Source organism: Pelodiscus sinensis, chromosome 4 (genome assembly GCF_049634645.1).
Source record: "Pelodiscus sinensis isolate JC-2024 chromosome 4, ASM4963464v1, whole genome shotgun sequence".
NCBI classification, from domain to species: Eukaryota; Metazoa; Chordata; order Testudines; family Trionychidae; genus Pelodiscus; species Pelodiscus sinensis.
In genome coordinates this window covers 123,808,754-123,830,188 of record NC_134714.1, presented here as the reverse complement: position 1 = coordinate 123,830,188, position 21,435 = coordinate 123,808,754, and the positions used below count along the sequence as shown (strand labels likewise).

Genomic DNA, 21,435 nt, shown 5'->3' with positions numbered 1-21,435 from the left:
CAGACATTTATAAAATCATGACCGGTATGGAGAAAGTGAATAAGGAAAAGTCATTTACTTGTTCTCATAACATAAGAACTAGGGGTCACCAAATGAAATTAATAGGTAGCAGGTATAAAACAAACAAAAGGAAGTTTTTCTTCACACAGCGCACAGTCAACCTGTGGAACTCCTTGCCAGAGGATGTTGTGAAGGCTAGGACTTTAACAGGGTTCAAAAAAGATCTAGACAAATTCATGGAGGTTAGGTCCATCAATGGCTATTAGCCAGGATGGGTAGGAATGGTGTCCCTAGCCTCTGTTTGTCAGGGGCTGGAAATGGATGACAAGTTCTGCTCACTTCCTCTAGGGCACCTGGCATTGGCCACTGTCGGCAGACAGGATACTGGGCTAGATGGACCTTTGGTCTGACCCAGTACGGCCGTTCTTATGTTCACTAGTTCTCCAGTGAAGACTTCCATGGAGTCTGACAGGAGAGGCTTATTTAAGGGTGCAAACGTCTAATGTCAATAACCAACCAACCAACTAAACAAAGCAGTTTCTTTTTCTTCAGAGCCCACCGAAGATTAAAAGGACACCGTCCCACTCAGCAGCAGCATGTTTCTGCAGCTCACCTGTAAAGCCACAGGTGTAGCAAACACCAATAATGTGATCAGAATGATCCACTAAAATCTGGAGTTGTCCCCCCAAAGCGTGAGATTGGCTTAAAAAAGACAGGATTTTTTAAAGTAACAATTGTGTGGTCCCTTTTCTTTAGGGGTCACATTTTCAGGCTATTCTCTGCAACCAAGGTGGCGAGAAACTTGTGTTTTTCTTTTCTTTTTTAAGCACGAGCTGGGAGTCCCGCATAATCGGCTGAGTTCAAAAGCTGGAAAGCTGGCTCGCCCGAAAGCGCAAGGGTTGGCCATGCTTGAGTCAAACAAGCAGGAATGTAACAGGGGGTGTGTGGCCCAACCCCTGGGGTGTAGGGCTTGAACCCCCAGCTCTGATTTACTGCCTAGGCTGCTCACCTGCGCTCCTGTTTCCCTCTGCTAAAGCCTGAGCGTGTTGGGAGCCACCCTTAGCGAGTGCTTGGAGCTAGTCACACAGGGCTTAATAGCCGGGTACACAGAACAGAGGGGCAGAGGCAGCTTGAATGTCCCATCAGGCTGGGGAAGCTAAGCTGGGCCTGGCTCTGCAGTCATCACTCACCTAGGCCATGGCACCTTTGATCTTGGGTCACACAGGGCTGCCCAAGGGAAAGGGATTGTCTCCAGCATGCACCGCATTGCCCCCTGCTGGCTGTGGGCAGGAGGGCTCCAGGCAGGGCGAGCTGTTTCCCCCTCCCTTTAATAGGTCCCTGTGATGCTTAGGGTTGTGGAGGGCTTGGCTCTGCTTCCTGGCAGCAAGGGATGCCTGGCATTTGCAGCTCCTGCAGTAGGGCCTCGGGGTCCCATTGCACCGGGCGCTGTGCAGACACATGGGGAGAGACAGCCCCGGGCCCTACAGAGCTCCACAGACAGCCCAGATGCAGGCTGGGTGAATGATCCCCCTGAAGAGAAAGGGGGGGGAACCGAGGCACAAAGCAATCAAGGGTCAGGTTTCCAGGGGCAGTCAGCTGTCAGGTGGGGAACACAGCCCATCAGCGGGCTGTCTGTGCAGGGATTGCAGTGCATGTGGGTGCTGCGCTCGTCTTCTCTCAGGGAGGATGCGGGAGGCTGCCCCCTCTCTCAGCTCCATCCTGGCCCGGTCCCGGTGCCTCTAGAACATGGCCGAGTGTCAGTGCTTCCTGTTAACTTCTCTTGCCTTCCCCTGCTCGCCTGTACTCACACATAATGGCAGGCAGGAGCCTGCAGCTCACACCTGGCCACACCCCACACAGCCATCTACCCCTCGCTACATGCCAAGTCACTGACCAACTACCGCTGCTCTGCCCTGCCCTGCCATACAGCCCCCGGCTACCCCCTTGGCTGGCTCCGGTGCCCTGCCCACAGGAGCCGGGTCGCAGCCCATACACACTGCCCTGTGCCTGTTGGACATGGCCCCATGCACAGCGTCCTCTGCTCAGCCCCACCAACGTGCGCTATGGCGTTTGGGGCTGCAATTCCATGGGTCCTTCTTGCCCCGGTGGCCAGCTCCCATTGGCCTGGAACAGCGAATTGCGGCCAATGGGAGCTGCGAGCGGCTGCATCTGCCGACGGGGGCCGCTTAGTGCTCACCCCTGGCCTGGTCCGTCGCCCTAGGATTTACAGCAGCACAATGGGCAGCGTCTCCGCTCAGCCTCTCCCGATGCTGTCACATCACGGCCACAGCCCCCCCGCAGGCTGGGTGGGAGGAGGGTGCCAGCATCCCCACAACCCTCCCAGCTGCGCTGGCCCCTGAGGCACAGGGTGGCGGCTGCAGTAACTGCCTGTGCTGGTTTCCTCAGCGGGCCAGGCGTGGCCAGGCAGGTTGTGCATCCCAGGAATACCACCTTAAAAGCCCAGGAAGCCCAGCCCCTGCCAGAGGCCTCACCTGCTTAAGGTGGAACTGGCTGACCTGCTGTGTGGGAAGCCGGCCTCCTTGCTGATGTCAGTGGCTAGGCAGAGGGGTGTAACCCTGTCTGGTGGAGTCCCATCCCAGGAAGCCAGCACTTGGGCCAGGACAGGGCTGGCGTGGGCTGGGGGTGCCTGCTGCTGTCTCCCCAGAGCAGCTCTGACGGACTCCCCAGGCGGGATCTGGCAGCCGGCCTCGCCCGCTCTCCTGCTGCAGCCCCCAGCTCCCCGGGGACTCGGCAAGACGGAAGCGGAGCTGGTGTTAGGAATAGTGGGACCTTTCCCTGACAGGGTCTAGGTCCCGGGGCAGACCGAGCCAGGCGCCCCACCCAGCCGGGACAGGAGCCATGCAGGAGAATAACTTCCTCCTGTCGGCTTTGCAGCCGGAGGCCGGCGTGTGCTCCCTGGCACTGCCCTCGGACCAGCAGCTGGGCAGGAAGAGCAAAGAGACCCCCGATGCCGAGCTGCTGAAGAGCGCCCGGGTGCAGGAGCAGGTGCGCATGAGGATGCTGCAGAAGAGCGGGTCTGCCCCCAGGACCAACGGATCTGGGCTTGACTGCCTCGAGGTCAAAGGTAAGGGCAGGGCACAGGCCGGGCCGGGCTCCAAGCCCTCTCATCTGTCAGCTCTGCCGGGGATGGGATTAAATAGGGGGTGGGGACTGGGAGTTGGGCCTGGCTTCGCTCGGTGACAGCACTTTGCTGTTCTGTGCCTCAGTGTCCCCATCTGTACAATAGGGCTGATTCTTGTTACCTGTCTGCAGGGGAGAGCGTGGGGGGCAGGGAGGCGGAGCTGCAGGAGGAGCAACTGGCCAACGTCTGTGACTGGTGTGGTGCTCAGCCCCCGAGTGCGTAGTGCTGCGGAGCTCTGCCTCTCTCAGAGGTGACTGGCCTTCCTGCACTGGCCGCTGCTGCCTGCCCTCTCTGGGGAGCGCTGTACAGACAGGGGGGAGCTCGAACTAGGGGGTGGGGGAAATCTCCCCGGAAAATGGGGGGGACTGATCAGGGCTCCAGCCAGGTCCCAGCGGCTAAGGAATGGGGCCGTGTGGAGCAGGCTGGGTGGAAAGGGGGGTGAACTGTGCCCCACTGTCCGCTCCCCTGGAGAGTCTCGCCAGCAACGAGACAGTAACAAAGCGAGAAGCTCCCAGCTGCTGCTGGCTCCCTCCCTGCGGGATCCAGCCCGGGCTTTGCAGCGCTCTTTGTTGTTGTGCAACAGCCCTGCATGGTTGCACACTAGGGCGGCCTTCCCCGCCTGCCCAGTTCTGAGCCCCTGCCCCCGCCCCCACCCCCTCCTTGATCCTGGGGCGGGCGGGGGGCATGACTCTTTGCTTTGCTGCCCCCCAGTCTGGGCTGCAAGGGGCTGGAGGGGTGTTTATCTGTCCCCTGCTCTGCCAAGGAGCCAGGGCCGCAGCTCTGGGAAGGTGCCAGGATTCGTTTCCTAGGGTTATTTTTGGCAAAGGGTTACAGTGTCTCCCCCCCACTCCCCCCGGGGGAAAGGGCTGCCCCATGCCAGTTGGTACACGGGCAGTGGGTTTCCACTCCAGCCCTCCCCCCCCCTTGCTTTCTAGGCGCCTCACAAGGCCTCAAGGAGCCACAATCCAGCAACTGGAGCAGCTTGCCTGCCATGGGGATTAGGCCTGGCAGGTTTCCAGTACTGGCTGGGGGGGCTGTTTGTTTGTGTGCGCTGGCATGGCTGGCTCTGAGCCCTTGTGCAATCCGGGGTTTGGGTTTTGCCCAGGGTGCTGTCTGCTCCCATACCCCCAGGGAAAGGTCTGCCCTACTAGCTGACCTCTGGACTTGGGGCATGATCTCTAACTCCCCCACGTCAGGGACCATACAGCACCTGGCAGACCTGATGTGGGATGGCGGATCCAAGTGTTTTCTGTCTCTCATTGATGTGTGGCAGTGGAGTGTGCGTCGCTATTTCATGTTTCACTTAGTAGCACTGTGTTTAGAGTGTATCTTTGAGGGTCTGAAGGAAACTAAGCTCCCACACCCCCATCCCCTCCAGCCCCTTGTGCCTTTATCCTTTGGGGAGGATGGTTTGTTACAACCCAGGACTGTAAATTTGGAGATTTGGGACGGGAGCCCCCTCACTGCTCTGCACTCCAGCAGTCATTCGCACTAGTGCAAGGCGAATGTAAAAAGCTCCCCCCCTCAGAATGAGTGAGTGTCACACTCACTGCCTGCTGGTGCAGGGTCAGGTCCATCCATGCTAATCTGGACTCTGCCACCGATTTCCTGTATGACCTCGGGTAAGTTCCTTAGCTTCCCTGTGCATCAGTTCCCCACTTGTCCAATGAGAATCATCTACCAAGGGGGATGCTGTTTATTATTTGTGTTCTGGTAGCCCCAAGGAGCCCATGTCATGGACAAAGGGCCCATTCTAGGTGTTGCACAAACAATCTCTGAGGGCTGACTTGATTAATTCCTGCCAAGTTTGAGATTGCTGGCTGGAAGGCAGTGGAGAAAGCCAAAGGGTGTCTCCTTCCCCCTTCCATTCTCATTTCTCTCCCCCGTCCTAACTGCCAGGACCTGAGCCTCTTCCTAGCAGCCCAGCTGTTCCCACGCACACCTGGAGCTGCCTTTATGGCTTCTCCTCCCTTTGCTCTCTCCCCATCCCATTGTAATTATGAGTGCTGCACCCACGCCCTGTCCTGGAATTTTGGCCTAGCTGCTTCCCTGCAACCTGACAGGCCTTCTCTGCAGCTGCCTGTCTCTGTTCACTAAAAGAGACTGGCGCCCCTAAGCGTGCACCTGGGAAGGGCTGGACATAGGGAAAATGGTGCCCTGGACACACTTGTATTTTGCCATCCTGGTACCTGCCCCTCCCCATCAGGCTAGCAACTCCAGGTGGTATCACCCACCCTCTACCTGGCTGGCAGGTGCTCCAGCCCTGGGCTTGCCTGAACTCAGCCTTGCTCTGGAAGTTCAGGGCCACAGTCTCATAGCACTTGGATAGCAGCCCCCTGCCCGATGTGCCCAAGGTCCTAACCCCTCAGCTCCCTGGCACCTGGCTGAGACACAGAGGCCTAGTTCTTAAAGTCTCCCCTCTTCTTTCTCCCAAGGAGACGGCACCATGCCAGGGGTGGCAGGTAGAAGAGGCAGGGGAAGGCAGGGCCTTCCCAAAGTACTTGGCTCACCCTGCCCATGCTCTGCCCCCCCAGGCCTGCCCCATTCAGCGCCTGTGCTTCAGCCCTGTGCTGCCAGCACCTCCCACCCCACACTGAGGCTGAGGATGCTGGAGCTGCAGGGCCAATAGTGCCTGGAGGGGTGGGCTGCAGACTGCAAGTGTACTGGGTGGGTGAGCGGGCCACCCATGCTGGGGGAGGACAGGCTGTAGGCCGCAAGCGCTCCAAGGGTGGGGGGCACCTATAGGAGCCATGGATGGCAGGGGCGGGTTCTCAGGCAGAAGGGGCGGGCTAAGGGCTTGCCTCCCCAGCTCTGTATTCACCCACCGCCTAACCCCGGGCCTTTGTCTACAGTAAGGCAAGCGTCTGAGGCTAAATCAGGTGCAAGTAACACACGTGACCTCAATCCAGCGTCACCCCTCCCTGTGCAGCACAACTTTTCCCTGGGTTTATGCTTCTGCTGTAGCCGGAGGCATCCGCACTCACGGCAAAGTCAGCTTACAACCCTACGTCCCCTCACCGCATTCCCTAACCTCTAGCCAACCCCGCTCTGTGCAGGCCTGGGGCTGCCAAAGCCCTTAAAGTAACAGTGAGGAGGGATCAGCCCCTGCTGCTCCGCTCCCGCCTTCGTCTCCTTGTTTGCAGAACGGGTATGAGTCCTGCCCGCCAGTGATGAGCCGCAGTCGTAACTAGGGATGTTTTCAGTGCCACACCACTTCTTCCTCGTAGGCAGGGCTACAGCCAGACCTCGGTAGAGCTTTCGCCAGCTCCTTCTTGGCACTGGGAGCAGCACCACAGCCTGGCCCCACACCCCTCCAGGCTGCTGCCATTTGGCTTCTTCCACTTGCCCTTTGTTGAGATGGAGTCTGAAGCTGGGGGTGAAGCAGACCCCCCCCCCCGCCCTGAGCCCCTCACACTCGCCCCCCCACCCCAACCCCCTGCCCTGAGCCCCCTCCCAACCTCCTGACCTGAGCCCCTCACACTCCCCCCCACACAGCCCCACTCTACTGGCCTGAGGCTCCCCCCCACACACATATGGGGGTTGCAATGGTGCTGTGCCTGAAAGAAATTTGTTACTTCCACCCCTGGGCTCAAGCCATTTTTTACATTTATTATTGATGCAGCAGGCCCAGAGGCACTGGGGCTGCCAACTGCCAAGTCCAGAACCCACAACCCCAGCCAGAGTCTCACCCCAACCCCTCTGCTCCATCCCCACCACACACTGTCCATGTCCAGAATGACTTTTGCTTTGTGCACCAATATGGCACATCACCTTCATAGCAGTGCACATAACAAAAGTCATTCCACACATGGGCAGTAAAACATTAGCGGGCTCCCTGGGTGTATTGTACTCACTGGCTTTTGCCTTGCTCCCAAGGGTGAACCTGCATTGCTGGGCCAGGGTGGGGGCGTGGGGCCGGCGGCGCATGACAGGGTGCTCTGTCACAGCCATCTAGACAGGCAGGGCGCTGGGGAAGCTAGGAGGAGCTGGCAGGAGTCCAGCAAGCGAGGAGCAGCGAGTGTGAGTCACGCTGCCTTGAGGGTCCAGCGCCGTGTGTTCATCACAGCTGGGCTGGTGGGGCTGTCCTGAGAACTCTGCGCACCCTGACATGCGGTGCCTCTCAGGCATGCATGTGCTCTGAGTGGGGGCATGCTCTGATTCCTCATGGGAAGGGTTGGGTGCTCACCAGCTTAGTAAGAGGATTTCTGTATTCTAAGTATGCACGTATCAGGAGCAGGGCCTCAGGGGCTGGGCACACACACAGATGTGGGTGTCCATCTCAGAAAAGATATATTGGCATTGGAAATGGGTAGGGCAACAAAAATGATGAGGGGTATGGAAGAGCTGCCATGGGAGGAGAGATTAATAAAGCTGCGTATTTTCAGCTTGGAAAAGAGATGACTAAAGGGGGCTGTGACTGAGGCCTATAAATTCATGACCGGTGTGGAGAATGTAAATAAATAAGGAAGTGTCATTTATTCCTCACAACACAAGAACTAGGGGTCACCCAAAGAAATCAATAGGCATCAGATTTCAAATCAACAAAGGAAGTATTTTTTCACACAGTGCAGTCAACGTGTGGAACTCCTTGCCAGAGGATGTTGTGAAAGCCAGGATTGTTACGGGATTCTAAAAAGAACTAGATAAATTCCTGGAGGAGGGGATCCATCAATGTCTATTAGCCAGGATAGACAGGGATGGTGTCCCTAGCCTCTGTTTGCCAGAAGTTAGGAATGGGCGACAGGCTGGATCACTTCCTCTGGAGCACTTGGCACTGGCCACTATCAGAAGACAGGATACTGGGCTAGATGGACCTTTGGTCTGATACAATATGGGTGGTCTTATGTTTCCAGAGCCAGGACTGGCACTCCCAGCTTCTGGGGGCAGTTGGGGCTCCACCTCCTGAGCGCGGGGGGAGGTGCCTGTTTACCCACACAGAGACGGGTGGCTGGCGTTATCGGTCAGCCTGGCTACTCACTGATAGGGAGAATGCCACCTGTGCTGTCTCCCTGGCAACCGGAGTAGTGCCCCGCCCCTTCAGACACTAACTCATTTGTGCCTGTTCTCTCCTGCCCCAAACTCCAGCCGTTAACGAGTCAGCGTGCGCCTCTCGAACAGCCTCTCTCTGTGGGGGAGAGCTGCCCTTGGAGCTGCGCTGCAACGAGAGCCCTGGCTAAGGCCCAGCGTGGGGCTGCGAGCTTCCTCACCAGCTGCCACTCAGCCGGGTCTTCTTCATGTTGGCATGGCCCTCTGATTCACGCGCCCGCTCTGGGAGGGAGAGGGAGGGGCGGGATGTATGGGGCTCCAGTGCCCCAGTGTGCGACAGTCACGGGGGGCAAGGGGGCAGAGAGGGGGGCCATGGGGCTGCAGGGGGCGCCGGGCTGCTGTGGCCCACTGAGGTGAAGGAAGGCCACTCAATCCTGGTTGCCCATCCCTGCTGTGGCTGTGCCCGTCAGCCCTTGGCTTTCCCAAGTGGTAGAAAGTTGACGGAGGGCGCCCTGGTACCGTGCAGAGGTCCCCAAAGTGCTCTCCCAATGTACCCCCGCCCTGACCTGCAGCCTCCCCACTATCCAAGCCTCTCCTCAGAGGTGCCGATTGTGCCGCCTCCTGGGATGGTTTCTCCAGTCCCACATGGAAGGGTTTGCAGTGGGCAGAGGCGGGGCCCCCATGCCAATCAGTATGCAAATGAACGCAGCCCTACGAACGGCAGTGAGCGGGGGAGCCGGATGTCTCAAAAAGAACCCAGGCAGGCCCCATGTTCATCTTATCGAGCCGCTCATCTTATCGAGCCAGCGGTCACTGAGTAGGCACCAAAGCTCGTCCGTTAAATGAGCTCCAGCCACGGTCCTGCATGGATAGGGACTCGAGCAAGCAAGAGGGGAGACGGACTAGCTCAGCCTGGTGCTTAGTGAATGAATGCTGGGCCGGGCTGGCCTCTCCATAGGGTTTCACGTCCCAGCCTGCCTCTCCTCCCTTGCTGGAAAGCTGATCTCTCTCATTAAGTCAATAGACTCCACAGACAAAGGGTGGGAGGTAATAGCTTTTATTGGACCATTTTCTTCTGGGGAGGGAGACAAGTGTGGGAGCTCCACAGAGCTCTGAGTATCACTAACAGCTATTACCTTGCTGGCCTTGTCTCTAATGGCTGCAGCTCCCCTGCAAACATTGTCAATAGGGCAAGTTGCACCATGCTCGCTGTGAGGAGGGTGTAGCTGCCGAAACAGGCTCAATCAAAGGAGAGGAGCTTTGTTGTTCACTCTGTGTGGAGAGGGAGCAAATTGGACAGTATCAACACAGACGCCTCCCAATTAGGCACCTGACTGAGTGGCCGGATTTTAAGAGGCGCTGAGCACACAGAAATTCAGCCCCTGGCTACCGTGGGTGACTGTCTGGCTTGCTGGTGAGCTAGTGGGCGGATTGCACTGCAAATGAAAGCTGATGGAGTTTCGGCTGGTCCGTGTCACTCACGCCGGTGCTGGGGGAGCTGCCTTTCCTGAGGCAGTCTCAGGGTAGCTGAGTCGGTCGCAGAATATGAGAGAAACCAGGTGTGTTGTATCTTTGATAGGACCAACATCAGTGGGTGAGGGGGCCCAGGCTTTGAGAACCACAGAGCTCTTGGGTTAGGCGGACTCTGGGAAAAACCACACTTTGCATTCTTGATATTACAAAGGTTTGAGGGTTTGGGTTTTTTTTAAGGAGGAATAATATCAGTTAAGAAAAGATCCCACTGGGCCTTTTTCCCTCCTAGAGGGTTACACAGCACAGTGGCAGGTGCTTCTTCCTTGCAGGTCCCCATTAAATGTCCTTTGGGGGTCTCCACAAATCCCACATCTTGCTTCCTAAGTTCAGGCCTCCCAATAGAAATAGGGAGCCTCCCCCCACCTTCAGCATCAGCCTGAGCTAACCCAGCTTTAGCTACACTGCGTAGGGTTGCCAGGTGTCTGGTTTTCTACCAGACAGGCCGGTATTTGCACTATCTGTCCAGTAGAAAAATTGAGAAAATACCGGACATGTGTAATGTCTGGTATTTTCTGAATTTTCGGCTGGGCACCAGACCGAAACCTGGCGGGGGCAGGGGAGTGACTGGAAGGCGGGGCGCGATTGGTGCTGGGAGCCTCTGGTCACGTGCAAAAGCTGGATGGGGTGGAGACTGGGACTTCCAGCCACTCCCCCCGCCCGGCTTCTGCTCGTGACCAGAGACTCCCAGTGTCAATCGCAGCCCCGCCTCCCAGCTGGGAGCCTGTGCTCTCGTGCAAAAGCCGGGCAGGGCAGGGACTGGGACTGGGACTCCCAGCCCCGCCCCTAGCCCAGCTTCTGCTCGCAACTCAAGGGAGCACCTGCGGGGGGCGCGGCCCCTTGGACTCCGGCTGCAGCCAGTGGCCCTCGACCCCCCCCACCCCTGCCCAGCTCTGCTTCCCGGCCCCCTCCCCTTCCGTCCAGCCAGCCCCGCGGCCCTCCCCCCAGCTCTGCTTCCCACCCCCCTCTCAGCCAGCCCTGCCCCCCTCCCGGCCGGTCCCTCTCCCACTGCTCAAGTGTGTCCGGTTTTTTGGCAGGGTCTACCTGGTAACCCTACTGACTGTGCTAGGCCCTGGTTTTCCTCTCCCTGACACCAGCATAAACCAGGGAGATCTCCAGCGACGTTACTGGAGCGACGCTGGTGTCAGTGATTCTGCAAGCCACCCCCGGCCGCTCTTAGCTCGGCTGATGATTTCGTAACAGGGACAAATCTCGGTCGTGCACTGAGCTGAAGCCCACTGGACACGCTCGACTTGAGACCCACGCTGGGTCTCAGCACAGATCTCCCAGGGTGCACAAATCACTCACCAGCCTCTTCACATGCTGCTGTCCGGGTTCCTCCCTTCCAATCTCCAGGACTCCTGCCAGCTGGTTGCCTTCTAAAGGCCCTTTGTACCTAAGGCTGCTGGTAAACAGGCTGGCCCTAACAAAGGGAAAGTGTGTTTGGGAAAGGGGGTGGGGAGGGGAGAGTTCAGCTTCCTCGGGGAACCCTTCCACTTAAATAAGGGGCAGGAGGAGAGGCCTGCTTGGCAGAGCTTTTCCCCCTACACAGACAGAGCCAAAGACCCCTAGGCTGGAGCAATTTGCAGGGGTGCTTGAGCCTTTGTGGAGCCCTGCCCACCACAGCCCTTCCATGTTGGTGTACCTCACTGATCCCAGTGGAGATATCGCCACCTACCCAGCTCGGGACTGGTTGGAAAACAGAAAAAAACCAACCAACCAAAAACTACTCCCCCTCACACACACACACAATTTTTCCGTTGTTCCGAAGAATTTGGTCCTCGCAATGGTGCACGTGAGCGACCATTTTCCATCCACATCGTTGTTTCTCTTGTGTTCTTTCAGCATGTTGTTTGCCATTGTTACCCGAAGAGCTGGGTAAAAAAATGAACGGGGAGGTGGTTTGTGTACTTGGTAAGATTTTTCTTTTGGAAAATTCTTTCCAATTTTTTTTTTTAAATTCATTTTTCAAGACCAGCCAGTGAGAAATGAAAAGGTTTGGGCAAATTTCCACTACAACTGTTGAGTAAAATATGGGGTGATAAAGGCTTTGTGGAAAATGTGAAAAAATTCAGTTTCATGAAAAAAAAACCCCACACCTGATGTGAAGAAAAAAGGGCCATGTTTAGATTCACAAAATGTGCCGCTTGAGAATAGGGTTACCAGGTGGTTTCAGCAAAAATACTGGACACACTTGATATTACATCACAATCTTCATTCCATCTTATTTAAATAACACCAGACATTTCTATTTTCTTAATTTGTTTCCCGAACAGAACGCTCAAATACTGGACTGTCCAGTTCAAAACCGGACACCTGGCAACCCTAGCTATAGGTCAGGACTGGGGTGTGTGGGCAGAGCTGGATGGTGCCAGGGCTAGGACAGTAGGTATAAGTATAGGTCAGGACTGGGGTGCTTTGGCAGAGCTGGGGGGGGGGCAGGGCTGGAATAACAGAGGGGTGCAGGTCAAGACAGAGGAGCATTATCAGAGCTGGGTGGGTCCAGGCCTGTGGTACGAGGGGGGGGCCAGGCCAGGTGCGCTGTCAGAGCTGAGGGGCCCAGGACTGGACTACCGAGGAGGGCTAGAAGTCAGGGCTGAGCTGTGTGTGGGCTGAGGCAGCCTAGGAGTTGCTGTGGGTCATGAGAGAGACTTCTCCCATAGGCAGCTCATCTCCTGACACTAGCAGAGCACCCCTCTTTTGCTCAGCTACTTCCCCATGTGGCCTGCCCTCCCCTGGAGGAGCTTGGGGCTCTCCTGGCCAGCAAGGCACAGGGAGGGCTTGGGGTTGCAGCTAGGGCTTGTGAGTTTTAGGTTCAGCAGATGAACTGCCTCCCAGGTTCCTATCCACTAACACAGGCCAAACTAAGCCCTGGGCGCAGAGATGAGACCCTGGCCAGTATTTGCATCCATACCCACTGTAGCCCCCCCTTGCCCCACCCCCGTGATGTGATAGTCTCCCTGTGGCTGCCAAGCCGGGATTGTCCCCGCCCGGCTGCAGCATTGGGCTGCTGAGCCAGACAAGACTGTGCGGGTGCTTGGCTCCAGGGCGGCGGTTCAGTTGATTGCGGATGCATAGGAGGGGCCAGTCACCAAACCCACAGTGTAACTCTCCCCCCCCCCCCACCAGAGCACTGGGTATTCACGTCCAGGTGTAGTAACCCCTCCCTATGCCCCTGCCCAGTCCCCGTTCCCCTGGCGCTGTGCTTTGAACACCCACGGCACATGCTGAGTTTTGCTAACACTGTCTGTCTGTCCGTCCTGCAGGTATCAGCTCCTCCCAGGGCCAGTACAACAACACCCTGCAGAAGTCCTTCAGCTCCCGATCCCAGACCAATGGCTTGGACCCCAAGGGCACTGTGAGTACTAGCTCACCTGCAGCGTGGAGCTAGACAGGCGGGGCTGGCCAATGGGCCTGTATACGGCTCCCCTCACCGCAGTGTCTGGGACCCAGCCATGAGCACGCTGTATCAGCTGGCTGCTTCTCTTCCTGTGGCCCTTAGGAAGCCCAGACACTGGGCAGTGGCTGGGGGGGGGGGGGGGGGTGTTGCAAGCCAGGTGTGGGGAAGTTCTTGGTCCTGATCATGATGGAGGGGGGCACATTTCCCCCAGGCGCCACTGGGGGGAAGACAAGGGGGCGAGGTTCTCTAGGGGGGGCAGTAGGAACACCTGGCACTCAGGCACTCTAGCGTAGCCCAGTGCTATAGCAGGCTCCAGCAGGCCCCCGGTCAGTGGGTGAAATCCTGGCTGTACCAACATGAATGGCAGAACTCCCATTGGCCAAGGCCAGGGTTTCTCGCTGTCTCAGAGCCTCCACGTCAAAGGGTGCTTTTAAACCCAACTAGGATCTGAGAGTCATGCTGGGCTGGTTCCCTTCCACGCATCCCCTCCAGCGCTAAAAGGTCTGCAGGCCCAGTGGTGAGACCCCGTAGACCTGTCTAACTCAGCATCTCCAGACGAGGACATCTGACAACTGCCCACTTGCTAGCCTTTGCCAGGGCCATATAGGCACTGTTGAGCCTGCAGGATCTCTCTTCCTGGGGTGTGGGGGGGGGGGAAGTCCCCCCCCCACCCCATCTTGTCCTTCAGATCCCAGGCTCAGGTTGCGGGGCCAGATGTCTGCAGGACGTGCCCTGTGTTTCCTGTCAAAAGGAGACATCCCTGACCCATTTCTCCTCTCCCCCAGCTGTACCAGCCACCTGCCAAGAATGGGTACAACAGCCTCAAGTCCACCAGCTGGTCCTCCCGCTCCGCGGTGGACCTCGGTCCTCACAAGAGGATGGCCACCATCAGCAATGGGGGTGTGCCCCCGGGCTCCGCCTACCGCATGAATCACACCCTCTCGCAGGCTGCCAGCGCCTCTTCCCGGCCCTGTTCCTTCCACGAGCGGCACTACCAAGCCCGGCCGAACTTCGACACCATGTCGTTGCATTCGATGCGCCTGACGGACGGGGGAGGGCCCTCTACAGGCATGGACGACCGCTACAGCATAGTCTCTGAGAAGCTGGACCCGGGGACCCTCTACAGAGGCAGAAACAACGGCAGCTTCACCAGATCCTACACCTTCGAGAGGCAGATGAGTGCCGGCTCCAATGCTGGGACCCAGGGGCCCGGTGACTGGATGGACAGCGTGGAGGTGCCTCAGAACCGGACCATCCGTGCGCCCGCCATGCGCACCCTTCAGCGCTTCCAGAGCAACAACCGCTCCCGCCTCAGCTCCGGCTCCTTCGGCAGCCTCCCAGCTCCACCGCCAGTTGTGGGGAGCTCCTACGGGGGCATGATGGAGCGCAGCACCCGGGCCCCCTCTGTGCGCAGCCTGGCCGAGTCCAACCACCACCTGCAGGACCTGCGCACCCTCGACATGTACAACGGCCACCACACCCTGGTGTCCCAGAACTCCTACTCCGGAGGGTGAGTCTGACGCCCGCAGCCAGGAGTCAGGGTGTGGGAGGGCTGTGAAGCCAGCCTGGCCAAGGTTAGAGGAACATGCTGAGCTTTCCAAGAAGGTCCAGGGGAACTGGGACTCTGGGCCTGGCATAGTCCCTGGGACTGCTGCATTTCCATAGTCTCCTGCATTGTGGATGCTTTGGGTAGGGATTTGAAATATCAATTAATTGAATAGTCGATTAACCTCATGATTTCTTATCGGTTACTTGACTATTCTGTAGTCTCCAGGGGAGGAGCTGGCAGCCAGTGTGCTCCGGCTCCATTCCCGAGGAGCCCCTGTCACTCTGTGCTGCTGCATCTGTATCAGAGGCAGCAGTGCGGGGTGCCAGGTGGGGGCTGGTCCACACGGGGAGCCAGTTTACAAACCAGCTCCCCTCACAGACTGGCTCCCTGCCGCCCTGCCCTGCTGCCTCTGCTACAGAGGCAGCAGCATGGGGTGGCAGCAGCCTCTGAGCTCCTGGATCCTGTGTGAGCTGGAACTGAGCCGGGCCGCCTGCTTGCCTGGCTCCTAATACACTTTAAATGAAGAGCTGCAGAGGAGATAGGTCCCGAATCTGGCATGAGCCAGGGCTGAGCCGGGCTGCTGGCCAACCTGATAAAAAGTTTACTGGCAAGGAGCAGGGGAATGGGTGTAGTTTATAAGCTTTTGCTTATCGGTTAATTGACTACGCTATTATATCCCTAGTTTGGAGAGTGACTGTCCCTCCGTCTTAGGCAGCGAGTCGCTCCCAAACTCACACCCCCTTTTTGATTTTTGGCATCACACCCCCTTTTTGATTTTTGAGAAATCCTTCCACCCTCCCCCCCAAAAAAATAGCAGCAAAACTTGGGGTGGGATTGATAGGGGTGGGGGTGTGGCTGGGTCGCCTCGTGCCCCCCCTGGAATTTCTTCATGCCCCCCCAGAGGGGCACGCCCCCCAGTTTGGGAACCCATGGCTAAGGGATCGAGCTGTTGCCTGATGCCCTCCCATTCAGGAGGTGAGTTCTGCAGCTCACCCATCAGGTACAGCAGCAAAGCAGAGTGGGGCGACGTGTCCCAGCAGGACTGATGCTGTGGCAAAGGACTGACTGGGGCCCTGCTGCTTCCAGAGCTAGCACGGCCATGGACTGCAGTGTATGGCCACGGCCCGCTTGGCTCTGGGCATAGCACATCGTCCTCAGCAGTCCCCCCTAAGGGCAGGGTGAGCAGCTGCATGGTGGGAGCTGAAGAAGTGCTGCCCTGACCAGTCATCTTGGACCAGAGGTGGGCAACCACGTGTCGTGGGCCCGGTGAAGGGGGGGCAGGGCTTGGGGTGGGGGCTCCTGGCTGCACCATGTCCCACGTTCTCTGCTCTGCTGGGAGGGCAGCCTGGGACCGCGGTAGCCACTCAGGACCCTCCCTCGGTTCCCAGGTTTGACGACATTGACCTGCCGTCGGCAGTGAAATACCTGATGGCCAACGACCCCAACCTGCAGGTGCTGGGAGCTGCCTACATCCAGCACAAGTGCTACAGTGACAATGACGCCAAGAAGCAGGTGTGGAGGGGGATGGGTGCATGGTGGGGTGGGGACACAGACGCCACGCCGGGCTGGCTGGGGGCGGGGGGAGGGGAGAACACAACTCTGCAGCAGCCACTCTAGCCAGGCTGTGACCCTGGCGGTGTCCCCAGAGGTCCTGCTGTGCATTGTGGGGAGCCTCCCATGAACATGAGCTAGTGGTGACCCAGGGGAAGACTCCTGGGTCTGCAGGCCCGGCCCCCTTCTCACCCGCCACCCCGCCTCCCTTCCAGGCTCGCAGCCTCCAGGCCGTGCCCAAGCTGGTGAAGCTTTTCAACTGCTCCAATCAGGAGGTGCAGCGCCATGCCACTGGCGCCATGCGCAACTTCATCTACGACAACGCTGAGAACAAGCTGGCGCTGGTGGAGGAGAACGGCATCTATGAGCTGATGAGGACGCTGCGCGAGCAGGATGACGAGCTGCGGAAGAACGTCACGGGTCAGTGTAGGGGGAGGGAGCAAGAGGGCGGGTGGGAAAAGGGAAGTTGGTCCTTGTTATCCCTCCCGTGCAAAATCACAGCCGCCTTCTTCCCCAGATCCCACCGCTGGCTCCTGTTCAATGTCCCCCTCCTTGCTTTCCCACCTTCCATGCACATGCTGCTTTTGCAGCCTGCAGAGGGCCCTAGTCCTCAGTGAGGAGCAGCCACCTGAGAGCACGGAAACCATTGGAAAGCTTTGCTCAGACTCATGACACGGAGGCTCCATGTCTCAGCAAAGGCTAACAAGATCCGGTGGCTTTTAAAAGAAATCTCTCTTTGGGTGGAGCGAAGCCTGGACATTTTCAGCTCAGCAAGAAGTTTGCCAGAAACTTTGGGCACATCTAAAACAGGGGGTTGTCCTGAGAGTACTGAGCACCCCCTCACCCCAGTGGGTGTTCCCAGCCAGCTGAATAGGTGATAGCACATTCTTCTGGGATCAGCCAAAAATGTCCAAACCTCATTCTCACTCCTTCAACTCCCATTGTAGTTCCACGAGATCTCCAACAGGTGGCACTAGACTAGGTAGATATTGGAAGAGGAAAGCATTTGAATTGGGCTAGTTGACATGTTGATGAAAAAAATATTTTTGGTCAACATTTCCAACTTTTCCGAAAAAATGGGAAACAAATATGTCAGAGCTGTTTTGGCTGGTTCTAGGTTAGGGTTCGAATAAGAAGCTGTCAAACCTTCTTGCCCAGGAGCAATGGCAGTAGGGGCCATGGCTCCTCAGCCTCTGAGGCTGCATGCTCATGCCTCCTCTCCTGGACCTACCTAGCGAGGGTTCAGAGTGGCTGGTGGAGTGCAGAAGGCCTGGAGGTTAGAACACTGGCTGGGCACTTGGGAGACCTGGCTTCAGACTTCTTGTGTGACCTTGGGCACTTTTCAAAGAGCACTAGGCCCCGAAATGCTGTGTGACTCTAGCCCAGGGGTGGGCAGTAATTTTTGCAGGGAGGATCACTTCACTAATTTTGGTAGTGGTTGCAGGCTGGGCCTTCTCAGGTGGAAGGGGCGGTTCCCTCTAGGTGCTGCGTGCTCCTGGCGGGAGGGAAGACTCTGCATGCTTCCCCGTCCCCGGCCAATCGAGGCCTGGGGGCGGGGAAGCCCGTGAAGTCTCTCGTCCCCTGCCCTCACCCTGCCAGGGGTTTTGAACAGCCAGTGGTTCCCTCTAGGCGCCACGCCCTGACAGGGGGAGGAGACTTTGTGGGCTCCCCGGCTCTCAGGCCAAACGGGACCTGTGGGTGGGGCCGTGCGCAAAGTCACGCGCTGTTCAAAGCAGCCGGCAGCTCCCATGAGGCTCCATAAGCCCCTGGCAGGAGGGATGGGGGGGGGGAGCTGCCAGCCATTTTGAACAGCACATTTCTTTGCGCACTCCCCCGCTCAGGGGCGGGGGCATGGCAAGGCGGCCACAGGTCAGATCAAATGGCTTGGTGGGCTGGATCCAGCCCAAGGTCCGTATCTTGCCCACCCCTGCTCTAGCCCTTGGTCTCTGCGCAGGTCCCCACTCCCAAGCTGGGGTAAATAGCCCGGCCCTGCGCCGCAGGAGTGTGGTGCGGGGAATCCATTCCCTCAGGAGGCGCTGTGGGGTGGAACCGTCCAGGCTCCCTGCGTACAAAGTGCCGGCGAGGCGGGGGCTGTGCCAGGCCCTCTTGGCGGCTCCGCTCTCTTTAGAGCTGACGGGGCCAACGTGACTCGACTGGACAGTGCTGAGGCCTGGTGGTTACTTGGCCTCGTTCTGAGGCAGGCCGGGGAGCCAGGGCAGGGAGCACAGCAAGGGAGAGGCCGCTGGCGGAGCAGGAGGCCTCCGTTTTTGGAGCGCAGATCCCTCTGCCCGCCTGGTGCTGACACCGGCCGTCAGGGCCCCTGGGCGTGCCAGAGCGCCGGCACCTGAACCCTGCTCTCAGGTGCTGGCACTCAAGGGACAGGCAGCCTTGGTTACTGAACAGCCAGGTCTTATCACTGGGGACCAGGCGGGGCTCTAGCAAGGAAAGAAGGCCCTTGGGTGGCTGGGAAGCTCAGACAGTCCTGCCCGGCAGGTGGGAGGAGGGACTAGCCCGCCAGGCTGCCCTGGCATGAGAAGGGAAGCTGTTCCTTTTAGGTAACCAGGTGGGGCGACACCCCAGGAGCCTGCTGCTAAGAGGTGGGGCTGAGGCAGAGAGAGATGGGGGAGGGAGACAGCCGTCTCCTAGCCAGCCTGGCTGCTGGAGAGAGCCGAGGGAGCAGGGGGATGGGTGGGAGGGGTGTGCGAGAGCCGTGGCCAGGGGCCAGGCTCCACCTGGCTCTGTGTCTGGCTGGCAGGAATAGCAGAGCTTACAGTTGCCTCCATTACCAAGGCTCTTGCTAATCCTGCCTGCTAGATTCGGGTTGTCTCAGCTAATACCAGGGCTAATGGGGAAGCCGGGCCCAGTGATGCGAAGGGCTTAATGCAGCGTAATGGAGTCTGTAAACATGGTTTTAGTTAAATGCAGCTGGAGGCAACACCACCCCAGGCAGACCGGCCCTGCACACAGGGAGTGCCTGGCAGGCAGGGGCCTCCTCGGCGGGTCGCACTGCCTCTGGGGCGGTTAGAACTGTCCCCCATGGGGCTGGGCCCTCATTGCGCAGAGCCTCAGCCAGGGAATCTGGGGCCTAACACATGAGCAGTGGGGGGGCTGTGGGGTTGAGTGCCTCTAGGCAGGCTCACAGCAGCCCGGGGAGGTATTAGCCCCATTTTACAGCTGGGGCTCAGACCCAAAGCCTCACGTGGCGACCTACCCTGGGGCACAGGGAGAGTCCTGGTGGAGCTGGGAATTGCATCCAGGCTTGTGTCCCAGGCCATGCTCCTAGCCCTAGCGGGGCAGCCAGACGCCTCCCTCCCTCCCGCCAGGGAGCTCCGGACTGCAGCACGCGGCACGTAACCAGCCTGAGGGGCTGCCCTGCTCTGACACGCTCCTGGGAACTTGCTGGGACCCGCTCCCCAAACTGGGTGTTTCTTGGAGCAGCGCCCCAGCGCCGCTGCTTTGCTTGGCATCAGAGCGGCTGGAACAGGTCCCTGCACAGCTTGGATTCACACTGCGTCTGTCTCCTCCCATCTCCCATTGCGGGTTATCAGTCAGCCGGTGGCAGGCACTGGCTGCTCCTCGGAGCTGCAGGTCTCCCTTCCCAGCCGTCTCTGCCTGATACTTGTGTGTCGGTGTCGCTGGAGCTGCTGATAATTAGACCCTCCCCACCCCCTGGAGGCTGCCCATCCACATGGGGCCTGCCCGATTCGGTGCAGAGTGCAGCATGCCTGCCATTCTGGGGGTCCCTGCATGGGTGTTTCTGAGCTTTGGAGTATCTTCCAATGGGAGTGGGGATGTAAAATCCCATGTAATCAGTGAGGTTTAACTGGTTAACCCATTAAACAGGATCCCAGATGGGTGACCACTGGCCCACGGCACAGTCGGCCCAGCAGGACTGGAGCAGCCCTCTGTGGGTGGGGGCTGCTCCCGGGTGCTGGTTCACCATTACCCATAAGCATCCCCCGGTTCACATCCCTAATTGGAGGAGTCCTCTGAGGGCTGCCTGTTCCCACAGTGACAGGTCAGAGGCTGGTAGCTATGGGCTGTCTGGGGGGACTCAGTGACTCAGGTGAGGGGGGCAGAGCTCCCTTGCTGCTGGAGCCCCATGGCGAGCCGGGAGCAGCCGCACCCGCGCTCTGGGAGGCGAGTGTGTGAGCCTGGCGGGGCAGCTAGCCTGGCAGTCTAGTTAGAGGAAGGGGAGCGTGAACCCCAGTGCAAATGGCTCAGCGCCTCATCCAGCCTGGCTGCTCAGTGCTGCTTTCTGTGGCTGGCAGGGATCCTGTGGAATCTCTCCTCCAGCGACACCCTAAAGGACCGGCTGGCTCGGGACACGCTGGAGCATCTCACCGACCTGGTCCTGACCCCGCTCTCCGGCACAGGCAGTGCCGCCATCATCCAGCAGAACGCCTCGGAAGCGGAGATCTTCTACAACTCCACAGGCTTCCTCAGGTAAAGGTGCGGCCAGCTCCTGGGCACGGAGAGCCGGCCCGCTGCCCTGGCCACGGAGCCACGCAGGCTGGGAGAGCTCTGGGCCACACAGCAATGGAGGCTTTCTCCCTGCCACTCTAGGTGCCAGTAGTGGTTCTGGCTCCCCTGTGTTAAGGCCACACCCTCTGGGCAGGCTACTATCTCCCTGCCATCCTCATGCTGCAGGAACTGGGGAGCCGGCAGGGTCAGGCAGCAAAGCCAAGCTCAGGAATAGGGACACTGCAGGATCTCCCTTGGCAGCATCGACTGCTGTTGGAAATAGCATCCCCTCCCTACATGGGCAGGGGCTCTGGCCTGGCAGAGGAGGGTATCCCAGCAGTCTGGGGGTATGGGAGACTCTTCCATACACTGCTGTGTGACGCCAACAGGCGGAGCCAAACCTGGGACCTGTGGGGCTTAGTGCAGGAGTTGCTGCGGGGGCTAAAAGCCGGCTGGCTCTTGGCTAAGGCAGCCGAGCAGAGTCATCACTCTCTCTGTAAGTGGGCTCAGTGCCCCTAGACAGGACAGTGCACCGCACCCCAGAGGCGTGTGGGTCACGCTGTGCCCTGCGCTCCCCCGGCAGGAATCTCAGCTCTGCCAGCCAGCAGACCCGGCAGAAGATGCGTGAGTGCCACGGGCTGGTGGACTCCATGATCAATTACATCAACAGAGCTCTGGAGGTGGGGAAGTCAGAGGACAAGGTGAGTCCCTGGAGGGAGTCTGCATCTGCCCCTCTGTGCTACAGACCCTCGTCTCCACTGCTTAGAGCTGCCAGCCTAGGTGGGGTACGGTTCAGTGTGGCGGGGCGGGGTG

The 21,435-nt window shown here is 58.7% G+C and overlaps 1 protein-coding gene across 1 annotated transcript in view; it reads left to right on the top strand.

The window, feature by feature from the left end:
- PKP3 (plakophilin 3) overlaps nt 1–21,435 on the top strand; it is a 43,410-nt gene that overhangs the window by 9,672 nt on the left and 12,303 nt on the right. The window contains exons 2-8 of the mRNA XM_006131652.4: nt 2,896–3,085; nt 12,925–13,016; nt 13,844–14,568; nt 15,996–16,119; nt 16,374–16,578; nt 20,430–20,604; nt 21,206–21,323. Of these exons, the coding sequence (XP_006131714.3) occupies nt 2,896–3,085; nt 12,925–13,016; nt 13,844–14,568; nt 15,996–16,119; nt 16,374–16,578; nt 20,430–20,604; nt 21,206–21,323 (1,629 nt within the window). The remainder of the gene's footprint in view (nt 1–2,895; nt 3,086–12,924; nt 13,017–13,843; nt 14,569–15,995; nt 16,120–16,373; nt 16,579–20,429; nt 20,605–21,205; nt 21,324–21,435) is intronic.